Source organism: Calliopsis andreniformis, chromosome 7 (assembly GCF_051401765.1).
Source record: "Calliopsis andreniformis isolate RMS-2024a chromosome 7, iyCalAndr_principal, whole genome shotgun sequence".
Lineage (NCBI taxonomy): Eukaryota > Metazoa > Arthropoda > Insecta > Hymenoptera > Andrenidae > Calliopsis > Calliopsis andreniformis.
The window spans coordinates 10,494,419-10,516,083 of record NC_135068.1 but is presented as its reverse complement, the minus strand read 5'-3'; the positions used below and the strand labels follow the sequence as shown (position 1 = coordinate 10,516,083).

At 40.7% G+C, this 21,665-nt stretch overlaps 1 protein-coding gene and 1 long non-coding RNA gene across 2 annotated transcripts; both read left to right on the top strand.

Moving 5' to 3' along the window:
* The first annotated feature begins 1,976 nt into the window (after positions 1-1,976).
* Fasn1 (Fatty acid synthase 1) lies at positions 1,977-21,380 on the top strand. Its single transcript, XM_076382731.1, has 10 exons — positions 1,977-2,226; positions 12,086-12,253; positions 12,325-12,678; positions 13,363-16,508; positions 16,588-17,041; positions 17,117-17,477; positions 17,557-19,043; positions 19,118-20,100; positions 20,231-20,467; positions 20,551-21,380. Exons 2-10 carry the CDS (start codon positions 12,145-12,147, stop codon positions 20,653-20,655), a joined length of 7,236 nt encoding a protein of 2,411 aa, XP_076238846.1. The 5' UTR covers positions 1,977-2,226; positions 12,086-12,144; the 3' UTR covers positions 20,656-21,380.
* On the top strand, positions 2,279-3,597 carry LOC143181974 (uncharacterized). The gene is made up of 2 exons (XR_013002369.1): positions 2,279-2,452; positions 2,522-3,597. It is a non-coding gene; the product is annotated as an uncharacterized LOC143181974 (long non-coding RNA).
* Positions 21,381-21,665: the final 285 nt, after the last annotated feature.

The following is a 21,665-nucleotide window of genomic DNA, read 5'->3' as shown; positions in this document are numbered from 1 at the left end:
ATTGATGAGGAGACTTGTGAAGTAGAGATATAAGTAGAAAAAGAATTAGTACTGGGAAATGTTTGCGTAGTCTTCGATTTGAAGAAGAGAAGCTGGTGATACAAATCGATTTTTTAAGAAATTCCTCTCTCAAGGTTGAGGACTTCCGGTTGTGAATTCTGCCTAGGAGGAATTTTGGTCCTGAATTACGAGGTCAAATGACATCACTATTATGTGACCTTAAGTGTCAAAGAAATTATAGAAGAAAAATGTCTAAATATTAAATAGATTGTAATTGACACAGAAGTCTTTTATTGTGTAAAACTTTAAGCAGAAAATTCGAGACAATAATATACCTCTTCTCATGTAAATTTACTATCTAATTTTATGTAACCAGTAGACCGCGGATTTTTATGCACTTATGGAAATTTCAACTGTATAAAAAGTTACAGAATGCATAATGATAAACATTAAACTACAAAGTGCAGTATATGGAGGGTGAAAGAAATTTTTCTTCAGGTTCTGTTTCTTCAGAAAATATATATTTGCATAAAAATGCAGAGTCTAGTGATTAGATATTTTTCTAGGGTGGAAAATAGGGACGACAATGATTAACACCATCGACACCATAAATCCAAGTTAAGACTACAATTGCAATTCGGCCCATTTTTATTCATGAAACTCCTGAGAGAGAGATAAGTAGGATGCCTTCGTTAGCTTTGCATCAGGGCACAAAAGTCTTGTTAAGTCTAAAGTTACACAGATTATGTTTCTTTCTTCGGTTCACGTGACGAAGCACGCGGGGCTAACAGGCCCATAGTTAAGACAGAGGCAAAAACCCCACTGAAATATATCATCGATAAGTCATAAGACATTTTACATCGGGAATATCACTACATTCTCTCTGCATTCAATTAAACCACGGAATTGAACAGACGCTTATTGCGCGCCGCGTGAACATGGAATATTGAATTATTTTAAGGAATTCTTGATAAAAAATTATGAAGAAATTCCTGGACCTTTATAAGAAGAAAATAAACAGATTTTGTCTCTTTTTTTTTTGTAAGATTGATGGAATTTAAGTAAAAAATGATTGAAAAATCAGTAATTTCCTAGTTGTGAAAAAAATAGTAGCAAAATTTTGGACTTGGATAAGTTAAGATAGAATAACTGTACAGAAGAATGTAAAAAAATGCACATTTCTTATTATATGAATCTGTTATTTCCCCCTTTTTGATAAACAAATAAATTTCAATTTTCAAATTATAAAATAAATTCTTTCAAACGAACATCTTAACCCCTTAACCTATGATTTTCTTTCATAATTCCATCACCTTCACTGCCGATCAGAAACGGGTACCTAACACAAACTGCCGACTGCAGAGTACCTATTAACCAAACACAGACTCCTCACGCGATAGCGCGTGATCGGCTACTTCCAAAGCCCTCTCATCACGCGTTATCGCGTAGTCGGCAGCGAAGACACTCTAAAAAGTACATGAGTCTGACTCATCGCCAAGGGGTTAAATTTCAAATAAACACCCTGTATAAAGATTCGAAGCGATTCGAATGGTCCCATTCGCCAACGCTACCTTACTGCCTAAACGCCTCGAAGTTCGTTGACTATGCTACTGCGCGAAGGATACCGATCCCTGGGGCGACCAGTCCCAGCCAGTTATCGTCGTTCGATAAAACTGGCGAGGTAGCATGTGACAAGTGCATGGGCACGAATCGATCGTCGGCGGCGGATCGTCGGTGACGTTTGGCCAGCCTGACAGTCGAAGGAGCCATCGTATTTCGGCAGAGGAGCGAAATAGTTCGCGTGATGGTCGGTGACAGAAGACGGAGGAACACCGTCCGCGAGGCGTGCTGCGCCTGCGTACCGGAAACTCGGTTCCCTATTGGTCGACGCCACATGGTCTGATGTCAGACCACAGGGTCTGTCCAATTCAATAATAACGAGATGCTCACGGGCTAGACGCTAGCCAGTTCTCTGCGACGTGCTCGCGACGATTGTGGTGGTCGTTGATGAGAACCGCGCGTCGCGCTCGAAGACACCGAGCCAGGACTAACTTTCGTACAATAGTTCGTAATAACAGAAACGTCCCGCCGACGCCCAGTAACGCGAGCACAGCGACATTTGGTTGTGCCCTGTTCTCCTGAGCTGGATTCGCCGCTGGGAACGGAAGTTTTAGAAGGCGTATAAGATAGTTTCGCAAGTTTCTCGGGATTCTATCCACGTGTGAGGTGAGTAGCTTCGAGTTTTATCTGAATTCTGTGTACCTTCGTTTCCTGGAGTATCTTAATTATATTCATGTCATTTTTCGAGTATTGTAGGAACGCTTGCTTGTAACACTGGTGATCGCTTTTCGCGATTTTCGTGTGAGCTATCGGTGAATCGTATTCGTATAGATGAACTGAGGAGTGGATCTTCTGTTTAGTGTTTCGAAGGATTTTCTATGGTGGACTAGCAGTGAGTTTAGTACCGATATTATAGCGATTCAATTGAGGGTTGAATTGTCGAGAGGTTGACGAGTTTCAGGGCTCGATTGGTAGAAGTGTATCTGTAGAGAAAATATTGGCGATTCGAAGTGTCGACCAACCGGCGACCATTATGGCGGTGGATGTGTTGGACTGAAAGTTTTTGTTTGGGAGGGTTGCTATGGGGCGTTGATTTCGATGAGGCTGCTGGCAATCGGGAGGATGTGGGAAGTGCATCGTACGTGATCGTATATTTCGAAGAGATCGTTGCTGTGGATTAATTATGGGAAATTGGAAGGTGCAGTTAGTGTAGCTTTAGGATCGTAGTCGAGGGATTATAGCGTGTAGGACACTTTTGAGGATAGTGGAAAGAGAATCTAAAAATGAGTGATTTGAAGAAAAATGGTAGAATTAGATGTCGTTACTCGCTATAGTCTCGCAATTTTTTGGAAGAGATTATAGCGTGTGAAGCACTTTTAAAAATAGTGGAAAGAGAATCTAAAAATGAGTGATTTGAAGAAAAATGGTAGAATTTGATGTCGTTACTCGCTATAGTCTCGCAATTTCCTGAAGGAGATTCTAGCAAGTAGGAAGCTTCTCAGTATAATCAAGAGAATCCAAAAAAAAATTGTAGAATTATCAGTCACCACTTGATATAGTCTCACAATTTAAGAATATACTAAAAAAAAGAATCTAAAAATGAGAGTAGTCTCACAATTTCCCAAAGAAGACTATATCGTGTAGGACACTTAATACATCAATCCATGTGTCTACCGAGAAAAGAAATTAAAAAATGTCACCAATTTTCCGAAATGGAAACAGTAAAATACATCAGTTATTACTCCCTACAGCCTCCTAACTCGTTACCATTACAATTTCCAAAAAATAAAACACCAGGGTCAATTTGTATCCCATTAAACGAAAAATCAACTTTTGTAAAAATTGTATTTTCTGCTAACGAGTCTATTACGAGCAGATACTGTATTCACTTCGCGAATACTTAACATATTTCGTAAAGTTAAGCGAGCCAAGTTCAGAACGTTTTTGCATATGGAATTTTGTCATAAATGTATACAGACCCGCAGACACATTATTACACATTGGTATCTTCCAGACACCGTTCATTTAAATGTAACTAGGTATTGCGTCGTTATTGGATTTGACCCTCTGTCGAAATATTCAAAGCCTCATGCTATATGGCATAACAGTTGTCCTGAAGTTCCACGTATCACATATGGGTAAACACGCAGTTTATCGTGGTCGAATTGCTCTTTGGAAGATTTCCGGTTCTCGTGTTTCTTGAGTAACGATCAGTGTCCCGAAAAAGGAAAGGGAATCTCGCATAACTTCTCCAGCGGGAGGCCATAATAAACCACGTGGTCGATTCTGTTTATCGAACTTTGCCATGGGAAACAGGAATAATTTATCAAGCGAGCATATTTTGGGAGCTTGACTCCTCTTTTCTCCACGCAGCCAATCGAGACCAAAATCTTTTTCTCGCCAGTGATAAGAAATAACAAAAGCAAGGAAGGCTTGAATGTCTTGCAAATGTTAGAATATTATTCTACAGAATGTATTTCTTTGTAGAGTATCTGAAGATGAGAATCGATGTAAGAAATTTGAATATTTAAATATTTGAATGTTGGAATTTGAAACTAGCATGAGGTAGAATGAAAAAGTGGTCGTGTGTGGCTACGACGTAGCGTCTCTATAAGTATGTTGAATTCTACAGTTGGTCATTGGAAGTGGGCACGATATTCGTCTAGCAGTTTAGCAACGACCGATTAGTCCTTTGTTCCCTGTAACGGTCGCGTGCCCCTTCCATCTGCTTGATAACTGTACGTTTTTCTCACTATCGAGAGAGCCTGTATAAAACCACGCGTGGAATGAATAATTTCATAAAAATCATAATCATCCATCACTAATGTCCCAAGGTTAGTTTCCTAAGTACAGAGAGTTTTTCAGAATTTTTTTTAATAAAGAGACTATAGGTACAAAAAAATATGGACAAATTGTGTAATAGAATTTTCTCTAAAAAAAGTATTATAATTACTTAAACATATAATGAGAAGGTACAGAAAGCCTGAAAATTATTTTAGCATATAGTTACTCCAGCAAAAAATCGAAAAGAAAAAGAAATCCTAATAAAAAGATTTTCAGAAAAGTAAAAAAATCCAAAACGAAATCAGTCATAAAATAAATTTTTCTTTTTCATTTCCATCGAGAGAAATAGAAATTTCCCTCTTAAAAGATTCCAAATGCTAACCAGTGTTTTGAGTCTGACTCGTGCAAACCTCTACTACTGATTCGCGTATACAGTGCTTGGTCGACCAAGCTGCAGTGATTAGTATGCAACGCTTCAGACGTGCAATCATGTGGCTACCTTTAATAACAAATTAACATACATTTCCTAGAGTTATCACACGAAATATTATTCTTCAGACAGATAAACAGGTGATGGCCACGAATGTAACGTAAATACTCACTTTTTTATATGATTGCATGACTGATTGTGAGCAGAAAAAGGGGAAAATTGTGGTGTTCGCGAAGGAGCGCGAAATTATATACCGATTCTGACACATCGGGTATTCAAGAGAGTATAATTACACGAGTCAATTAAATGTAGAGAATGGAGAAGTATAGTTTTGCTCCCCCTCGACACGTGCTATCGATTAAATGGCGTTGAACACGTTTCTGTGACTCATCGTCTCGGGTACACAACCGATCATTTAAGGACATGGGTTTTTCAGGTCGAGTCCTGAATTGTTCTGGGTGAAATTTATGGGGAAAATATTTCAGATACTATTTCAATTAATGCTTATTCTATAATCTAAGCGAAGTAATATTTTTACTTTGATAATCTGAAGCATGAAATATTGTAACCAATAATCGAAGCATTTTCTGATTGCTCAAGGGCTTAAATGACTTTTCCATGGATAGAATATTTTTTTCGCTTTAAGATAAGAGTATTCATTATTTACTATTGGAAGTAATATTTTATATAGCTCTTTGAGGGAACGATTGTTCTGGAACTCTGGTTTGATGAGATCCTTCAGTTGTTAGCTAATCGCTGAACCACTTTTATTGATCCACGTTATCTGTCGAATCAATTAATTATCTATATCTATGTTACTATATCTGATTTGTCTGAAATAAAGACAGTAACTCTCATTAATATTTAGACACTATGTGCAGTAGTTAAAGAATGGCTGACAACAATGGCTGTAGTGTGCAATATATTTTTTTATTTAAAATATTCAACTTAGAAATCAGAACTATCAGAAGAGTATTAATGAGAGAGTGTTTTTAAGATAATTATGAAAGCAAGTGAAAAATTAAAGAAGTTGAATTTATCACTGATTTTAGGCTGCATAGACTAGTATCGCAAAATAAATGATAAAAATTCATCTTTTGTAGACCTCATTCATAATTATGAAACAGTTATCCTATCGTCTATTCAAATAACTCATTATTTATTAAAATAAATCAATCCTCTCGTAACAGTTCAAGTTTTTATAACTTGAGTATTTCATGCACAGAAAGAAATTAGATAATTAGGAGAAATTCTAATCGATAAGTCAATAAACAGGCCCAAACTGTAGCAAAAAAAAATCAGTAAAAATTCGATTATCGCTGACTCGTATGATTCACTCGTTCGAAGAAGCTTATCGATGCAATCGTGGCGCAAGGATACGAAAGAAAGCGTAAAAAAGGTGGTAATAAATAATGTATGGGTCGGCATGTGGTAATATAAATAAGTATCTTCCATCGAACGATTTTAATTCCTCGCGCATTTGCGTAGCGCAACACGTGATCGAACGATGAACTATGCTATGCGCTGAGTGGCCAGCTTTTTTTTCTTATCACAGATTTTTTTTCGGATGATGGAGTTACTCGTGTCATGTTTAGGACACGAAGCGAATGACACTCGCAGAGATAAACTTCGATATCTGTAACACGAAGGTCAAACACGTGGGTTACGTAAAGAAAACGAGAAGACGATTCGATTAGGTTTCCTATTTTTCAGGGATGGGGATAAACAGTTATCCATCACAGCTCTTAATAACTTAAACAAATTCTGGCTAATTGGGCTACTTTGTCATATTTCTTTGCCTTCGGGTTCAAATTAAAAACTACAATTTTTTGTTTTAATGATTTTAATCTGAAGGCACAAAGAACTATTCGTGTCTCATGAGAAGTCCTCTGAAAAGCATTACTTTTAATGCTTTCCAAGAGACTTCTCATGAGACACGAATAATATTGTTTTGTTTAAAACAACTGTAAACTGTAAACTGTATCTATATAGTATAGTATATTGTATGCTATATAGATGGAAATATTATACCCATTTATCGAAGCTTACAACGCGAGATTTTTTATTTTCCATTCGTTTTTATCTTCCTATCGCACTTTTTTAAAAAACTTCCAATGGTTCGTGTCTCGAATAAGAACCTACTAAAAAGTTCCACAATATCGTTTCGCTATTTTTCCATCGTCCCTCTAATCACGATTCAATCGTCGCGATAACAATTCAATCAGTCAAGGAAATTGACCCCAGCTGATCGCCGAGGCGTTACATTGTATGCTCAACGAGGGAAATTTTGTAATGAATTAGATTATTAGATAATTAGCCAGTGTTATTCGCGCAATTACATAATCATCGATTGCGTGTGAAGCGACTGAACATTTACATTAATCGGCATATACATTTGCATCGGTTATTCATTGGAAGAATTCATCGAGCAGCGCTGAAAATGGAGGAAAGTCCATAATAGGTTCTATACACACGTATTTCCGTGTATCGAGAGCCACAAGGTCAACAACTTTTCGACGATTGTATGGATCGCTGGGATACCCATTATTCGCGAGCATATACATATACAGGGTGTCTCTGAAATACAGAATATTTTCTGCTCAACGTTTTAATTTTTTTTTTAACTGGGATACATTAACAGTTTTTTTAAATTTGATTTATGAGTTCTTTTTTGTACACCCTGTAATTTAATGCTTCTCGAAACAAATTTTAGTAATAGTTGACCACTCTTTTTGTAAAGCTTCTTTGATTCGATTTTCTCGAAAATGAATCCCTGTATGAGAAAACGGTATTCTGTATTTTTTATTTATTTTAATTTTATTTTTAATATTCAAAAATATAGAAAATGTAAAGATACAGTGCAAATTATAGTATTTGAAAGATGAAACAAATTTTTATTTAAATCTGGTCTAGTTATTACACTCAATATGCACTATGTTAAATAACAGTAACTTTGAATATCCAAACTGCATATAATCGAGGTTCTACTGTATTCTGCCGAATCACACTTCATGTACAGGATACTCCAAAATTGATGGCCCAACATGAAAGCTACTGATTCTCCAGAAAAAAATATTCTACCCTCTATCCCTTGTAAAAAGAATTGACTTCACAATTTTGACTTATTTTTTCGTATAGGATGTCGCTTGTCGCGTGGACCACCAGTTTTGGGGCGCCCTGTACACACACGCGTGTGAAGCAGAGCTCCCTTTATCACGTGTCCCTTCCAGCAGCGCTTCGAGAACGTGGAGTCGGCTGATTTAACGGGAACTATCGCTTCAGATAACTTCGCGCATCTCAAGGTTACTCGTGTTTACCTCGGCTTCGCGGCGACTCACCCATTGGTCTTCGTAGAACTTCTATTTTGATGGCGAGCAGCGCGTGTGCTGGCCATTATTACGAAATATTTGCGTCGCACAGTTTGATGCTTACACCTAAAAAAAAGTGGAATAAAAACATCGTGACGACCGAGAATTGTACATGTGTCTGGTTTTTGTTTCGTTTTATAGAGGCGACAGTGATTCTGTATGATCGGATCGAGGGGGGGATGAGGAATGACGAAATTGCATTTAGAGTTTCGTTTCAGAGTTATTAATTGGAGAAGAGACGTTTAAAATAGACGCTGAAATGTGTCTGACGTAGGTCGAGAGTTTTTCTACTGGATTCTTTGACTTGGGAATTATTATACGTATCTATTTCTGTGTCTGACTGTGGACTTATTCTACTTATTTTTCTATATCTGCCTTGGGATTTATTTTAGTGAATTCCTTATGTCTGACTTGCGACTTATTCTACTTATTTTCTTTGTGGCTGGCTTGAGCCTTATTGTACTGATTTTTCTACGTCTGACTTGAGCCTTATTCTACTGATTCTTTCTGTGCCTGGTTATAGACTTATTTTACTGTTTTTTCTGTGTCTGGTTATGGTCTTATTCTACTTATTTCTCTACGTTTGACTAGAGCCTTACTCTACTGATTTTTTCGGTGTCTTACTTGAGCCTTCTACTGATTTCTTTTGTATTTGGTAGGAACCTTATTTTACTGATTGTTTCTGTGTCTGCTTACAGTATTGTACTTTTGATTTCTTCTGTGGCTGGTTATAGTATTGTACTTTTGATTTCTTCTGTGTCTGGTTATAGTCTGATTCTACTGAATTTTTTATGCGTGGCTAGAGCCTTACTCTACTGATTTCTTCTATATCTAACTTGATCCTCATTCTACTGGTTTCTCAGTACCTGTCTTGAGACTAATTTTACTGGCAACGCGTACTACCAAAATCAGATACAATTTCAGTAGAATGGGTCCTCAAGTCAGACACACTCCAAACTTCCCAACAACAGCTCTTAAAACCTTGCCACGTATATTATTGGCATCCTGTGTATCTCCTCCTGATCAGGAAAATGTTTCGTACCGATCTGCATCGGCTGGTCCCACAAAAATCGCCAGCCAGAACCGAAAAATACAAAATACTCCGCGATCGGTGCCCAAGATTCCTTCCTGACGATTCGACAAATGAAGACACGTGAGGTCGACGATGTAACAACCTTCGTCCGAAGAAAACGCGCGTGGCGTGTAAAAACTATGTCTGCACGCGACAGGTGGCCAGAAGAAACGCTCGTAAAAAGATCCAGAAGAAACGCTCTGCTCTTAATTTATTAATCGAGGAATTAACTTTTGTACGACTCGTTTCACAATGGACACTTTTTTTTCTTCTTTCTTCCTTTAGAAGTTATATTATCACGCCTATGTGATAAAAGGAAATCGCTTTTCACTTGTTACTTTTGAAAATTTCCATGGGGAAAAAAATCGTCATGCCCAATCGAGCTGTCTTCCTGGTATGACGAAATATTTCGTTAACAGATTAATGACGCACGATATAATGAATATTGTTCCTGAATTCTTTTAGGTGTCCCTAAGAGCTCAATTTAAATTGTAATGTAAACGAGTGAAGAAACTTCGCGATTTCCGAGTCTTCCCTTCTTTGAAACCATTTTGCAATATTGTAAGAAGTACACTGTGGATTTTTATGAAGAGATGGAAACAAAATAAACATTTTTTTATCGTTCAAATACTGTATTTCATGCGTCTTTTTTTGTATTTTCTAACATTGTATTAATTTTGTAATTTTCTACGAGCTTAAAATTTCCATAAATGCATAAAAATCTGCAGTACAATACTAAAGAAGTGGTTGGACGTTAAAATGACGTCTACTCTGTGTGCATTGACGCTTGTTTGTCGGTAGCCATGAATATTTTGTTACGTTTGAATTTTTCGTGCCAACGTCATCAGTCCGACATCAGATATTCGATACCTGCAATAAACAACGTATGATGCCTTTTTTTATGTTTGAACATCGCATTTGTGAAGCAAAATTGCTTTTTTTACTAGGTCATTACTTAACCATCTCATCGTAGTTAATATTTAATTTCCATTTGTAATATCTCATTTAAATGGCGCATTAGTTTTGTTAATACTCTGCAGATATTTGTGGAATCGAAATAAGTCCAAATGCACAGAAACTAGAACAATGTGCTAAAAATAATTCAGAGCTTGAAACTTATAGCCAAGTTAGGCTTGGCTAGTATGGATTAAAAGTAAGTAGAATAAGACTCAGACACAGAAACAAATCAGTGGAATAAATGTGGAAGCAGATACAGAAAATTTCAGTAGATTAGGTCCTAAGTCAGACAAGAAAATTCTAGCAGTAGAATATGTAATGAGTCAGACATACAATTTCAATAAAATAGTGAGACACAGAAAGCTTCAATAAAATAGGTCCCAAGTGAGGCACAGATAATTTTAGTGGTAGAATATTAGTACAATTGGTCACAAAACAAACACAATAAATTTCAGTAGAATAAGCCTCGAGTCAGACGCATTTCACACCTATTTCATATATTTTCTCGCCAATTAATAACTCACTCCTTAAAATTTTACCCCTCTCGTCTAACATCTTGTACACACCTCTAGTGGTAGCAAAGATAATTAATATTTGGCTGTGGGTAGAAACTTTAGAGGAAAGGCATGAATACTTAAAGCGTTGCATGGCATCCACGCAAGCACCAGCGTAATTCCCAATCGAGTGTCGTAAGTGTCAAGTGGATATATTCGATAATGAAACAATATTCCCTGAATGACGTCTGGCGACTTAATTTTCTTTAATTCGCCTATAATTAACTGTTTTCATGAGAGCGTTATCGGGCGACACGCGATACCGTGCTCGCTCGTGAATTTCCACGATCGCCAGCCGTAATCGTATTTATAATACCGGTTTTTAGCAAACTTAAGCATAAGGGAAAAAAGAAACAGGAAGCTACAATTAACCCAATGCCGATCTTGTATAATTAAAAGTGATGTCGACAGGTCACGAAAATCGGGTGACGTAAGCGACGTAATGTACAGTGATAAGAGTACCTAAGATCGATGAGGGTCAGGTCAATCTTATTATGTTCTTACCCTGTACTGTCCTCATCGAATGAGAGAACAATTGAGTGGGTTGTTTTAAAGTAACAACTCAAAGACCCAAAAAAAGACATAATTTTTATGAAGTGCACTGTATGTCAAAATTGAGAAAAATTTTATATAAAAGAACTGTGGAAGATATTCCATATTTGTAATAGATTCCTTTTGTCTGCCACTGTAAATCGTATTCGAATTAATTAAAATTGAGTTCGTCTGTCAGTTTGTCATTCTCGAGACTCTGAAAATTAATGGTCCTTGACGAGTAGCGAATTTTGAATAGATAGTGTCTGAATTATCATTTATTTAATGCCTCGGAGTATAATAAATTATACATATTATATATGTGCATATTAAATTAAACGTGACAGGTGAATCTTCTTTTTTCTAAGTTATCAATCATTTCTTCTGGTCGAATACCATCGATAAACCCTGCAATTGATTATATAACGAGTTGCAGGGGTCATTAGGAAATAATCTTGTCCAGGTACGTCTTGATAAAATATTAATGATGCACGAGCGAGAAAATATGCATCTTGTGTGAATAAATAAAGCCATAACCGAATTGAATTAGCCCCGAGAGGGACTCAATTGAAATTACTCAATCAACTGTGCGTTGAGAAGAGAGAGATTATTGCATTAATCTGATACAATTGCTTGGAGAGATCTGAGGCGTGTAAAAGTGCAGCGAACGCTATCGATAATATCCGCAGAATTTCTATTTTAATCGTCAATTGCGTGGCAATAATCCCACAAAATAAGAAGTGTCGAAGTGGAACTCGTTCCGAGACCCCATTCCAAATAAATCCCAAGAGAATAATAATTACTAATCGATGATTATTGATTTTTCCAGCTTACTGTCCACTAAGCACTCACGTCTGATAAATTCTGCGAAGTCAATAAGACACAACAATGCCGGCCCAGTTCGAAAGCGGAAACAGTCCCATTGGAGGAGAGCCAACCATGAACGGCAGTAACCCATACACTTTGGACGATGAAATCGTCATTTCTGGGTTCTCAGGTACGAAAGACACTTCTTTGAAGCTCGAAACTCTGAAGAACAAGGAATAATTGAACTGTATTTCCCCTTAGGTCGCTTCCCAGAGTCACAATCCGTCGAGGAGTTCAAAAAGAATTTATTCGAGGGCATAGACATGATCACAGAAGACGATCGACGATGGCCACCTGGTCTGCTGGGTCTGCCTCGAAGAATGGGCAAAATCAAGGATATCAAATCGTTCGACGCGACCTTCTTCGGTGTCCATGGCAAACAGGCTCACGTGATGGACCCACAGCTGCGGCTGCTCTTGGAGACGACGTACGAGGCTATTGTTGACTCTGGTATCAATCCAAGCGAAATCAGGGGATCGAAAACTGGAGTGTATGTTGGTGTATCAGTGTCAGAGTCGGACGATTACTTCACGAAAGATCCAGAAGAGGTTACTGGTACGATATAGTTCTTGTATAAAGGAGGAGTACAGTTTTGAGGCGTGTAATTTGCAAGAGACAACGCTTGGTTGATGGTGGAATAGCGTGGATTGTTTTTTTTATCAGTGTACTGAGAGGTTCACGAGAATATGCCCAGAAAATTGCTGTAGAATATGTGTATTTCTTTCATTTCATTAGCAGAAGATAATTATGATTAGGAAAAAATATAACAGCCGAAGTGACAGATATTATGTAAAGTACAAAGTGCAACTCTGTCTGAAGAGTAGTTATGAATTAAGACTTCAGTCATTTTTCAAAAGAACCGAGATGAGGAGAAGGTCTCTGTATTCGTTTAAAAATATGTTAATAGTTAAAATTGCAAAAAGTCCCAACTCCGCTTAAAAAATAGCTATGACTTGAGACTTCAGTCATTTCTCAAAAAAGAATTAAAATAAGGAGAAGGTCTCTGTGTTCATTTAAAAATGTGTTAATAGTCCTATCTGGGAATCGCCAAATCAAAACACTTGAGAGTACAAAAATATAGCTAGCTGCGAAGACATAGCGTCTTCAAATGACACTTTTGTGAGTTTAGTAACGTTCTCCCTTGGTACAAGAATCTACTGCAATTCTATCATCAATCGACCAGTGTGTCTTTAAATAACCCAGTTTGCTCTAACTCTACCCCAAAACTCATCTTTACAGGATACTCGCTTACTGGCTGCTGCAGAGCCATGTTCCCAAACAGAGTGTCCTTCGTGTTCGACTTCAAGGGTCCCAGTTACGCGATAGACACAGCCTGTTCCTCGTCCCTGTACGCTCTCCACCAAGCCGCCGCGGCGATACGTTCTGGCGAATGTGATGCAGCGATCGTCGCTGGTTGCAATATCACCTTGAAGCCCACAGGTTCCCTTCAGTTCCTCAGATTGAACATGTTGTCCGAGGATGGCATGTGCAAGGCTTTCGACGCAAGCGGCAAGGGGTACGTCAGATCGGAAGCAGTCGTGTCCATGTTCTTGCAGAAGGCGAAGGACGCGCACAGGATCTACGCGACAGTTGTGCATTCCAAGACCAACGTCGATGGGAACAAGGTGCTGGGCATCACGTACCCAAGCGGGGAGATGCAGAACGCTTTGATGAGGGAAGTGTACGCGGAGGCTGGCGTGAACCCTGCTGACATAGCTTACGTGGAAGCGCATGGGACAGGTACAAAGGTGGGCGACCCACAGGAAGTCAACTCGATCGCCAGCTTGTTCTGTAAAGGCAGGAAGGGTCCGCTTCTTATTGGTTCTGTCAAGTCGAACATGGGCCATCCAGAGCCAGCCAGCGGTTTGTGCGCAGTCGCGAAGGTGCTGATTGCCATGGACACAGGAGTAATCCCAGGAAATTTGCACTTCAAAACCCCGAATCCTGATATACATTCGCTGCTCGATGGGACGTTGAAGGTTGTAGATAGAAATACGCCGTGGAAAGGCGGCTACGTGGCGGTGAATTCCTTCGGTTTCGGAGGAGCCAACGCGCACATCCTCCTGCGTAGCAACCCTAAACCAAAGCTCTCCCCGGTTCTAGAGACCAAATTGCCTAAGCTAGTCACCGTATCAGGTCGCACAGAGGAAGCTGTGCAAGTGCTTTTAGACAAGGCCAAAGAGTACGAGAACGACGACGAGTTCATCGCTCTCATTCACGACATCTATGCGCACAATATTGTAGGCCACACCTACCGTGGCTACAACATAATGGGAAACGTTAATACTCAGGAGATCAGTCAGTACAATATCACAGAGAAGCGCCCCATTTGGTTCGTATTCTCTGGAATGGGATCCCAGTGGCCAGGCATGGCCAAGGATTTGCTGTGCGTCGAGCCTTTCTACAGAAGTCTCCAGCGGTCTCACGAAGTTCTGAAGTCTGTGGGAATCGATCTGATGAATCTTATTCTGAACGATGCGACGAAAGAAACCTTCGAAAATATCGTCAATTCCTTCGTAACGATCGCAGCCATTCAAGTCGCGCTTACGGACGTGCTTACGTACCTGGGAATCCAGCCTAATGGTATTATTGGTCACTCTGTAGGAGAATTGGGCTGTGCCTACGCGGATGGCGCCTTCACAGCGGAACAAATGGTGCTGTCTGCCTACTGGAGAGGAAAATCGCTTGTCAAAACACCTCTTCCTCCAGGAGCCATGGCTGCGGTAGGATTAAGCTGGGAAGAAGCTAAAAAGCGATGTCCTCCTGGCATCACGCCAGCTTGCAACAATGCCAGCGACTCTGTCACCGTCTCTGGTTCCGTTGAGGCTTTGGAGAAGTTCTTGGAGGAGCTCCACAAAGAGAAGATCTTCGCCAGGCGAGTGGAAACCTCTGGATACGCCTTCCACAGCAAATTCATAGCCGATGCTGGTCCAAACTTGCGAGCCGCTCTTGAGAAGATCATACCAAACCCTAAAAAGCGATCTCCTAGGTGGATCTCCACGTCGATCCCCGAGGAAGCCTGGAGTTCCCCATTAGCGCAACTCAGTTCAGCTGCCTACCACGTGAATAACCTACTTTCGCCTGTCCTGTTCCACCAGGGAGTCGCCCACTTACCAGACAACGCGATCGTGATCGAGATTGCTCCACACTGTCTGCTGCAACCTGTCCTGCGTAGATCGCTGGGATCGAACGTGGTGCACATCGGCCTCCACAAACGAGACCACCCCGATAACCTGACCTTCTTCCTGGAGAACATCGGAAAATTGTACAACGCGGGAGGACAGCCCAAAATATCCAAGTTGTATCCGCCAATCAACTACCCAGTTGGCAATGGCACGCCCATGATTAATTCCCTCGTGAAATGGGACCACAGCACCGAGTACAGCGTGGCTGATTTTATGAACTATATTGGAAAAACCGGAGACGTCTCGGTGACCATCGATCTGACCAAGGAAGACGCTTACTTAGCTGGCCACGCGATCGATGGAAGGATCCTCTTCCCAGCTACTGGTTACTTGGTTCTAGTCTGGAAGACCTTGGCCAAGCAACTCCTAGTAGACTTCGAGAAGCTGCCAGTGATCTTCGAGAATGTGAAATTCCTGCGGGCCACTATTATGTCCAAAGACGCCCCAGTGAAGTTCGTAATTAACATGTTCAAATCGGGAGAATTCGAGATCTGCGAGAATGACTCTGTTGCAGTGACTGGTCAAATATCGGTGCCAGAGAATGTAGAGAAATCGATGCTGAATCTGTCGGTGCCCAACACTCGAAACAATCAGGAAGTGGATCTGAAGACGAACGATGTTTACAAGGAGCTCCGATTGCGAGGATACGATTACGTCGACGACTTCCAGTGTATTCAAACTGCGAACGCCAAGAATGGCAGTGCTAGGCTTCGTTGGATTAACTGGGTCACGTTCATGGACAACATGCTTCAGTTTTCTATCCTCGAGAAGGATATCAGGGCCTTATACCTGCCTGTACGATTGCAGTACGCTGTTATCAATCCCGAGCAGCATCTACAGTTCGTAAACAGCATGTCAAAGGACGAGGGTGTCCCTGTGTACTCTTATCGAAGCATTGACGTGATTAAATCAGGTGGCATTGAGATTAGGAAAATGAAGGCTACTTTAGCTCCCAGGAAGCAGCAGATGCAGAGTCCTAACTTGGAGAGGGCTGTGTTCGTGCAGTACATGAGCTCGCATCCTCTGTGCTCTGATCCAAACGCAGCTGAGGTACAGAGTCTTACTGTCCTCCTGCAAACTATTAAAGAGAACACGAGGGGAGTTACGTTCAAAGCTGTTGAAGTAGCTGGAGACCGACCTGCTGATGAACTCCTGGCGCCACTTGTGGTGGACATTCTTAATAACGAACCTTCCTGCACAGTAAGTTTTGCATCCACATCTTTGTTCAGTAGAAGGTATTGTACAGCCGATGTTTTATGAATTTTATGTCTTTTTATAGGTAGATGTGCAAGTGGGAACAACTTCGCCCAACCAGTATAGTAACTTACCAGCACATGTTTCGGTTGTACAGAATGACGCAAATGCTACGACTGTTGGCAGTGATCTGCACTTCGTAATTGCAGCTAATGTTTTGAGCGATAAGAAGACCAGTGTATTAAAGAATCTAGTGGCTAGTGTGAGGGCAGGAGGATTCGTGTTGCTCGAAGAATCGAGTGGTCAGATATACCAGAATATGCTGGACGCCTCGAACCTAGTCCTCGTTGCGAAACAAGTTCTATTAGGCAAGTCCTACTTGCTGTTGAAGAAGACTCAAGAAGAGGAACAAGACCCGATCGTCGTAGAAATAACAGAAAAGAATTTCAAATGGGTGGAGACTGTGAAAGCAGCTTTGAAGAGATCTTTAGCCGAGAATAAGAACATTCTGTTTGTCTGTATTGGCGAAGAACTAAGTGGTAAGTACTGCAATCTTCTATACTGAACAGTGACCATGTTTCCGTATCATTAATGACATATGTGATGTACTCCAGGCATGGTTGGATTCATGAACTGCATTCGTCGAGAGGACGGCGGTCTAAACTCGCGTTATGTGTTCGTCCAAGACAAAAATGCCCCGAAATTCGACCTGAAGAACAAATTCTACGCCGAGCAATTGAGTAAACAGCTGGTAGCCAATATCCTCAGAAAAGGACAGTGGGGATGCTACCGACACTTGCGATTGGATCTACAGAACAAATCCTCTTTGCAAGTCGAACATGCGTACATTAACACGCTCTACAGAGGTGACTTGAGTAGCTTGAAGTGGATCGAGAGTCCATTGAGTTTCCACCAACCAGAAAAACATCCAGACACAGAGTTCTGTTACGTTTACTATGCTCCATTGAACTTCAGGTAAATGTTACTTTTATCCATTAAGTAAATCTTCAATTCAATTTGATTGCTAATAACTCTATCATTTATTGTTATTCAGAGACATAATGTTATCAACTGGAAAGCTACCACCAGACGCTCTCCCAGGAAAATGGGCCACTGAAGAGTGCATAATGGGTCTCGAATTCTCTGGTCGAAACTCAAAGGGTCAGCGAATCATGGCTATGGTCCCAGCCCGCGGTTTGGCAACTACTGTGGCAGCTGATCCTGGATTCATGTGGGAAGTGCCCGACAAGTGGACCCTGGAGGAAGCAGCGACCATCCCAGTCGCTTACTCAACCAGCTACTATGCTCTCTTCGTCCGTGGTCGTCTCCGACCCGGCGAAAGTGTTCTAATCCATGCTGGAACTGGAGGTGTCGGTCAAGCAAGTATCGCCATAGCCCTCCACGCAGGCTGCACTGTCTTCACCACTGTGGGCACCCAAGAAAAGCGCGAGTTCCTGAAGAAGATGTTCCCTCAGTTAACCGACAGAAACATCGGCAACTCCCGAGACACCAGCTTCGAGCAACTAGTGCTCTCTGAGACCAATGGTCGCGGAGTAGACGTCGTCTTGAACTCCTTAGCTGAAGAGAAGCTGCAGGCCAGCGTGAGGTGCCTCGCCATGGGCGGTCGGTTCCTCGAAATAGGAAAGTTCGACCTCTCCAACGACGCAGCCCTGGGAATGTCCCTGTTCCTCAAGAACACCACTTTCCACGGGATACTTCTGGACGCCATCTGCGAGGACGACTGCCCAGAGAGGCGAGAAGTGTCGAGGCTCGTCGAAGAGGGAATAAAGAACGGCGCCATTCGCCCTCTGCCCGCGACAGTCTTCTCAGAGCAGCAAATCGAGGAGTCCTTCAGGTTCATGGCGACTGGCAAGCACATCGGTAAAGTCCTGCTGAAGATCCGCGACGAAGAGAAGCAGAAGATCGCGCAGCCTTCCACCAAGACTGTTACAGCCATCCCACGAACTTACATGAACCCCGACAAGTCTTATATATTAGTCGGAGGTCTTGGAGGCTTTGGTCTGGAGCTTGCAGACTGGATAATCAACCGTGGCGCCAAATATGTGGTCCTGACGTCAAGGTCTGGAGTACGCAATGGCTTCCAGGCGATGTACGTTCGTCGCTGGCGTGAGAAGGGTATAAACGTCACTATCAGCACAGCAGACGTTGGAACCTTGGCTGGAGCCAGGCAGCTGCTCACAGAGAGTAACAAGATCGCTCCTGTTGGAGGAATATTCAATCTGGCTGCTGTGTTACGCGATGGTACCATAGAGAATCTCCAGGAGAACGATTTTAAAGTATCAGCGTTGCCTAAAGTCGATGCAACTAAGAACTTGGACGAAGTATCGCGGGAGCTGTGCTCTGGGCTGGATTACTTCGTTGTCTTCTCGTCGATTGTCAGTGGAAGGGGAAATATTGGACAAGTGAACTATGGTTACTCGAACTCTGTCATGGAGAGGATAATAGAACAGAGGCAAGCGAATGGTTTACCTGGCTTGGCTATTCAGTGGGGAGCCATCGGCGATGTTGGCTTGATTTTAGGTGAATTGCCTTGTTTCCACTGTTCGACACACTGTTACAGTCACCAATACTCTAATATTCCTCTTTCCTTACAGATGCAATGCACGGTAGCAACGAAACCGAGGTGGGTGGCACTCTGCCTCAGCGCATCCAGAGTTGCCTCGAAACGATGGACGTGTTCCTCCAGCAGCCACATCCAGTTTTATCCTCCTTCGTCGTCGCTGACAAACAGTCATCCTCAGACAACTCGAATAAAATCAGTCTCGCCCAAACTGTCGCCAATATTCTGGGCATCAAGAAAGTGGATAGCATCAATCCTGGTCTCACGCTGGCCGACCTTGGAATGGACTCGTTGATGGGAACAGAGATCAAGCAGACCCTCGAGAGGAACTACGACATGGTGATGACGGCCCAGGACATCCGTAACCTAACGTTCGAGAAGTTGTATGGGTTCGATGACTCAGGGAAATCACAACCCCCACCTGCTGTTGCTACCAACAATGCCGTTGAAGAGTCTGCTCCTTCTGCCAGCTCTGCTGCCCCTGCAATCCCTGTAGCAGATGCTACGCCCGAAGACTTCCTATTCCAATGCGAGGGCACTGATATCTTGCCCACGGAGTCCCTCGTGCAGTTGAAGACGAAGAGTTCCAGTGGAATAGCAGTCTTCCTGGTGCACGCTATAGAAGGACTCATGGCTCCTCTGAAAACCATAGCCAGCGAGCTGAACCGACCTGCCTGGGGCTTCCAGTGCGTGAAGAATGCTCCCTTGCAGAACATTACGGAACTAGCGAAGTTCTATATACAAGAAATGAAGAAGATACAAAAGAAGGGACCGTATCACATAGCAGGGTACTCCTTCGGGGCTAGCATTGGCTTCGAAATGGCTCTGCAACTTGAGAAAGCTGGGGAAGCTGTGGTATTAACTCTCATCGATGGCTCGCCAGAGTTCGTCAAGTACCATGCTAAGATGATCGCCATGCAGACTGCCACGGCAGAAACGGGAGAGATTTCTGACCCCTTCAGGAAGACTTTGTCCTTCTTCACTAGGCAATTCAATTCGCAGATGAGTTTTGTACAGGTAATGTTTTAAATATTGAGATACACAAGAATTTTCATAATCATGTATACGACATAGCCTCTTGAGGGGTTAATGACAGACAACTAGGTGGATAATATTCTGATATTAATGTTCCTCTGAAATTTTGTAGGCATATAAAATACTGAAAGACACGGTCACTGAAGAGGAAACGTTAAATAAAACCGTAGAATTAATAAATAATCCACAATTCAAAACTGACGATTTGAAAATTGCTGGTATGCTGTTCTTCAAGAAACTGTATGGTGGTTATATCTACAAACCAGACGGTGTATATAATGGAGAAGTTACTTTAATTAAGTGTAAAGATACCTTCGTTCATTTGAAGAACGACTACGGTTTATCAGAGGTAATTATTATTTAAAATTCGGAAGATTTGAAATTGTTTTTAATTTCTGTTTCACGTGAGCTTTCATTTTGATTTCTTCACAGATCTGTAAAAGGAAGATACGAATTGTTGAGCTGCATGAAAGCCATAGGAGTCTTCTGAAAGGACGAGGTGCAAAACAGATCGCAGACCTCCTACTAGTACACTGATTTTATAGATTAGCCTGAAAATGAAGAACGTAATCTGCGATATTTATAGCATTATTTAAATGTACATAAATGTCTCATAGATATATTCTATAAGATAGCAGTGTACAATATTGAAGGATATCGCGAAGAACTTAATATTTAATATTTAATAGAATTTCTACGATTTACTATTCTCTGCAAAGTTCCTTTTGTACAAATATTTCCTTGCTTTTGAGGTTTCCATTTCGCATTGTTCATATCATTCGCATTATTAACTTACGTAATAGACTTACACATACAATTGAAGCTATCTTAAATGTTATGGAACGAAGGATGTATGTCAGAGCCTAGTTTTAATTTTCCATTTCTTGTTAACACCTCTGCGTGCTACAATTGGGTATTACTGTAATTATTTAATGGATTTGAAGTACGTATATAATTATCTGTAGTACATTTTCAAGTAGAAGTCAACTATAAATCTCTGTAATGGTTTCTAGTGGACAAGTTACCATTACTTAGACGTTATAGGCTCTCGTATATTTATTTTCTTTTAATCTGCGTTGTATAAAGGCAAATTCACGTTTAGATTTCTGGGAAGCTATACTTTTATGCAGGAGAAATATGTACAAAACCGTTTAAAATGAATTAAGGGAGCGTTTTAGAAGTTTTATAAGGTTTTTAATTCCACTACTGTGTCCTTAGTGACAGTATATCTCAATGCATATTAAAGTCAATATAAATGCAAACATTCCAGTGATAAATAATAACAGATTTATAGACCTTTACAGTCTATTGCAGTAAATATACTTAATGCTTTATTGAAAGCAAATGTTTGTAATATTTTTACATTAGTAATAAAGATAAGTTTATTAGATAATGAAAGTATGCATATGTTTATAACTATTTTAATTGCCACCAAACATATGTAATATACGTTTGTTATTATACGTTACATAATTACTGTATTACTGGTAAGAAAATAAAGATCAAATAAATTATACATGAAAATGTTGGTGATCGAAATTGTTGTC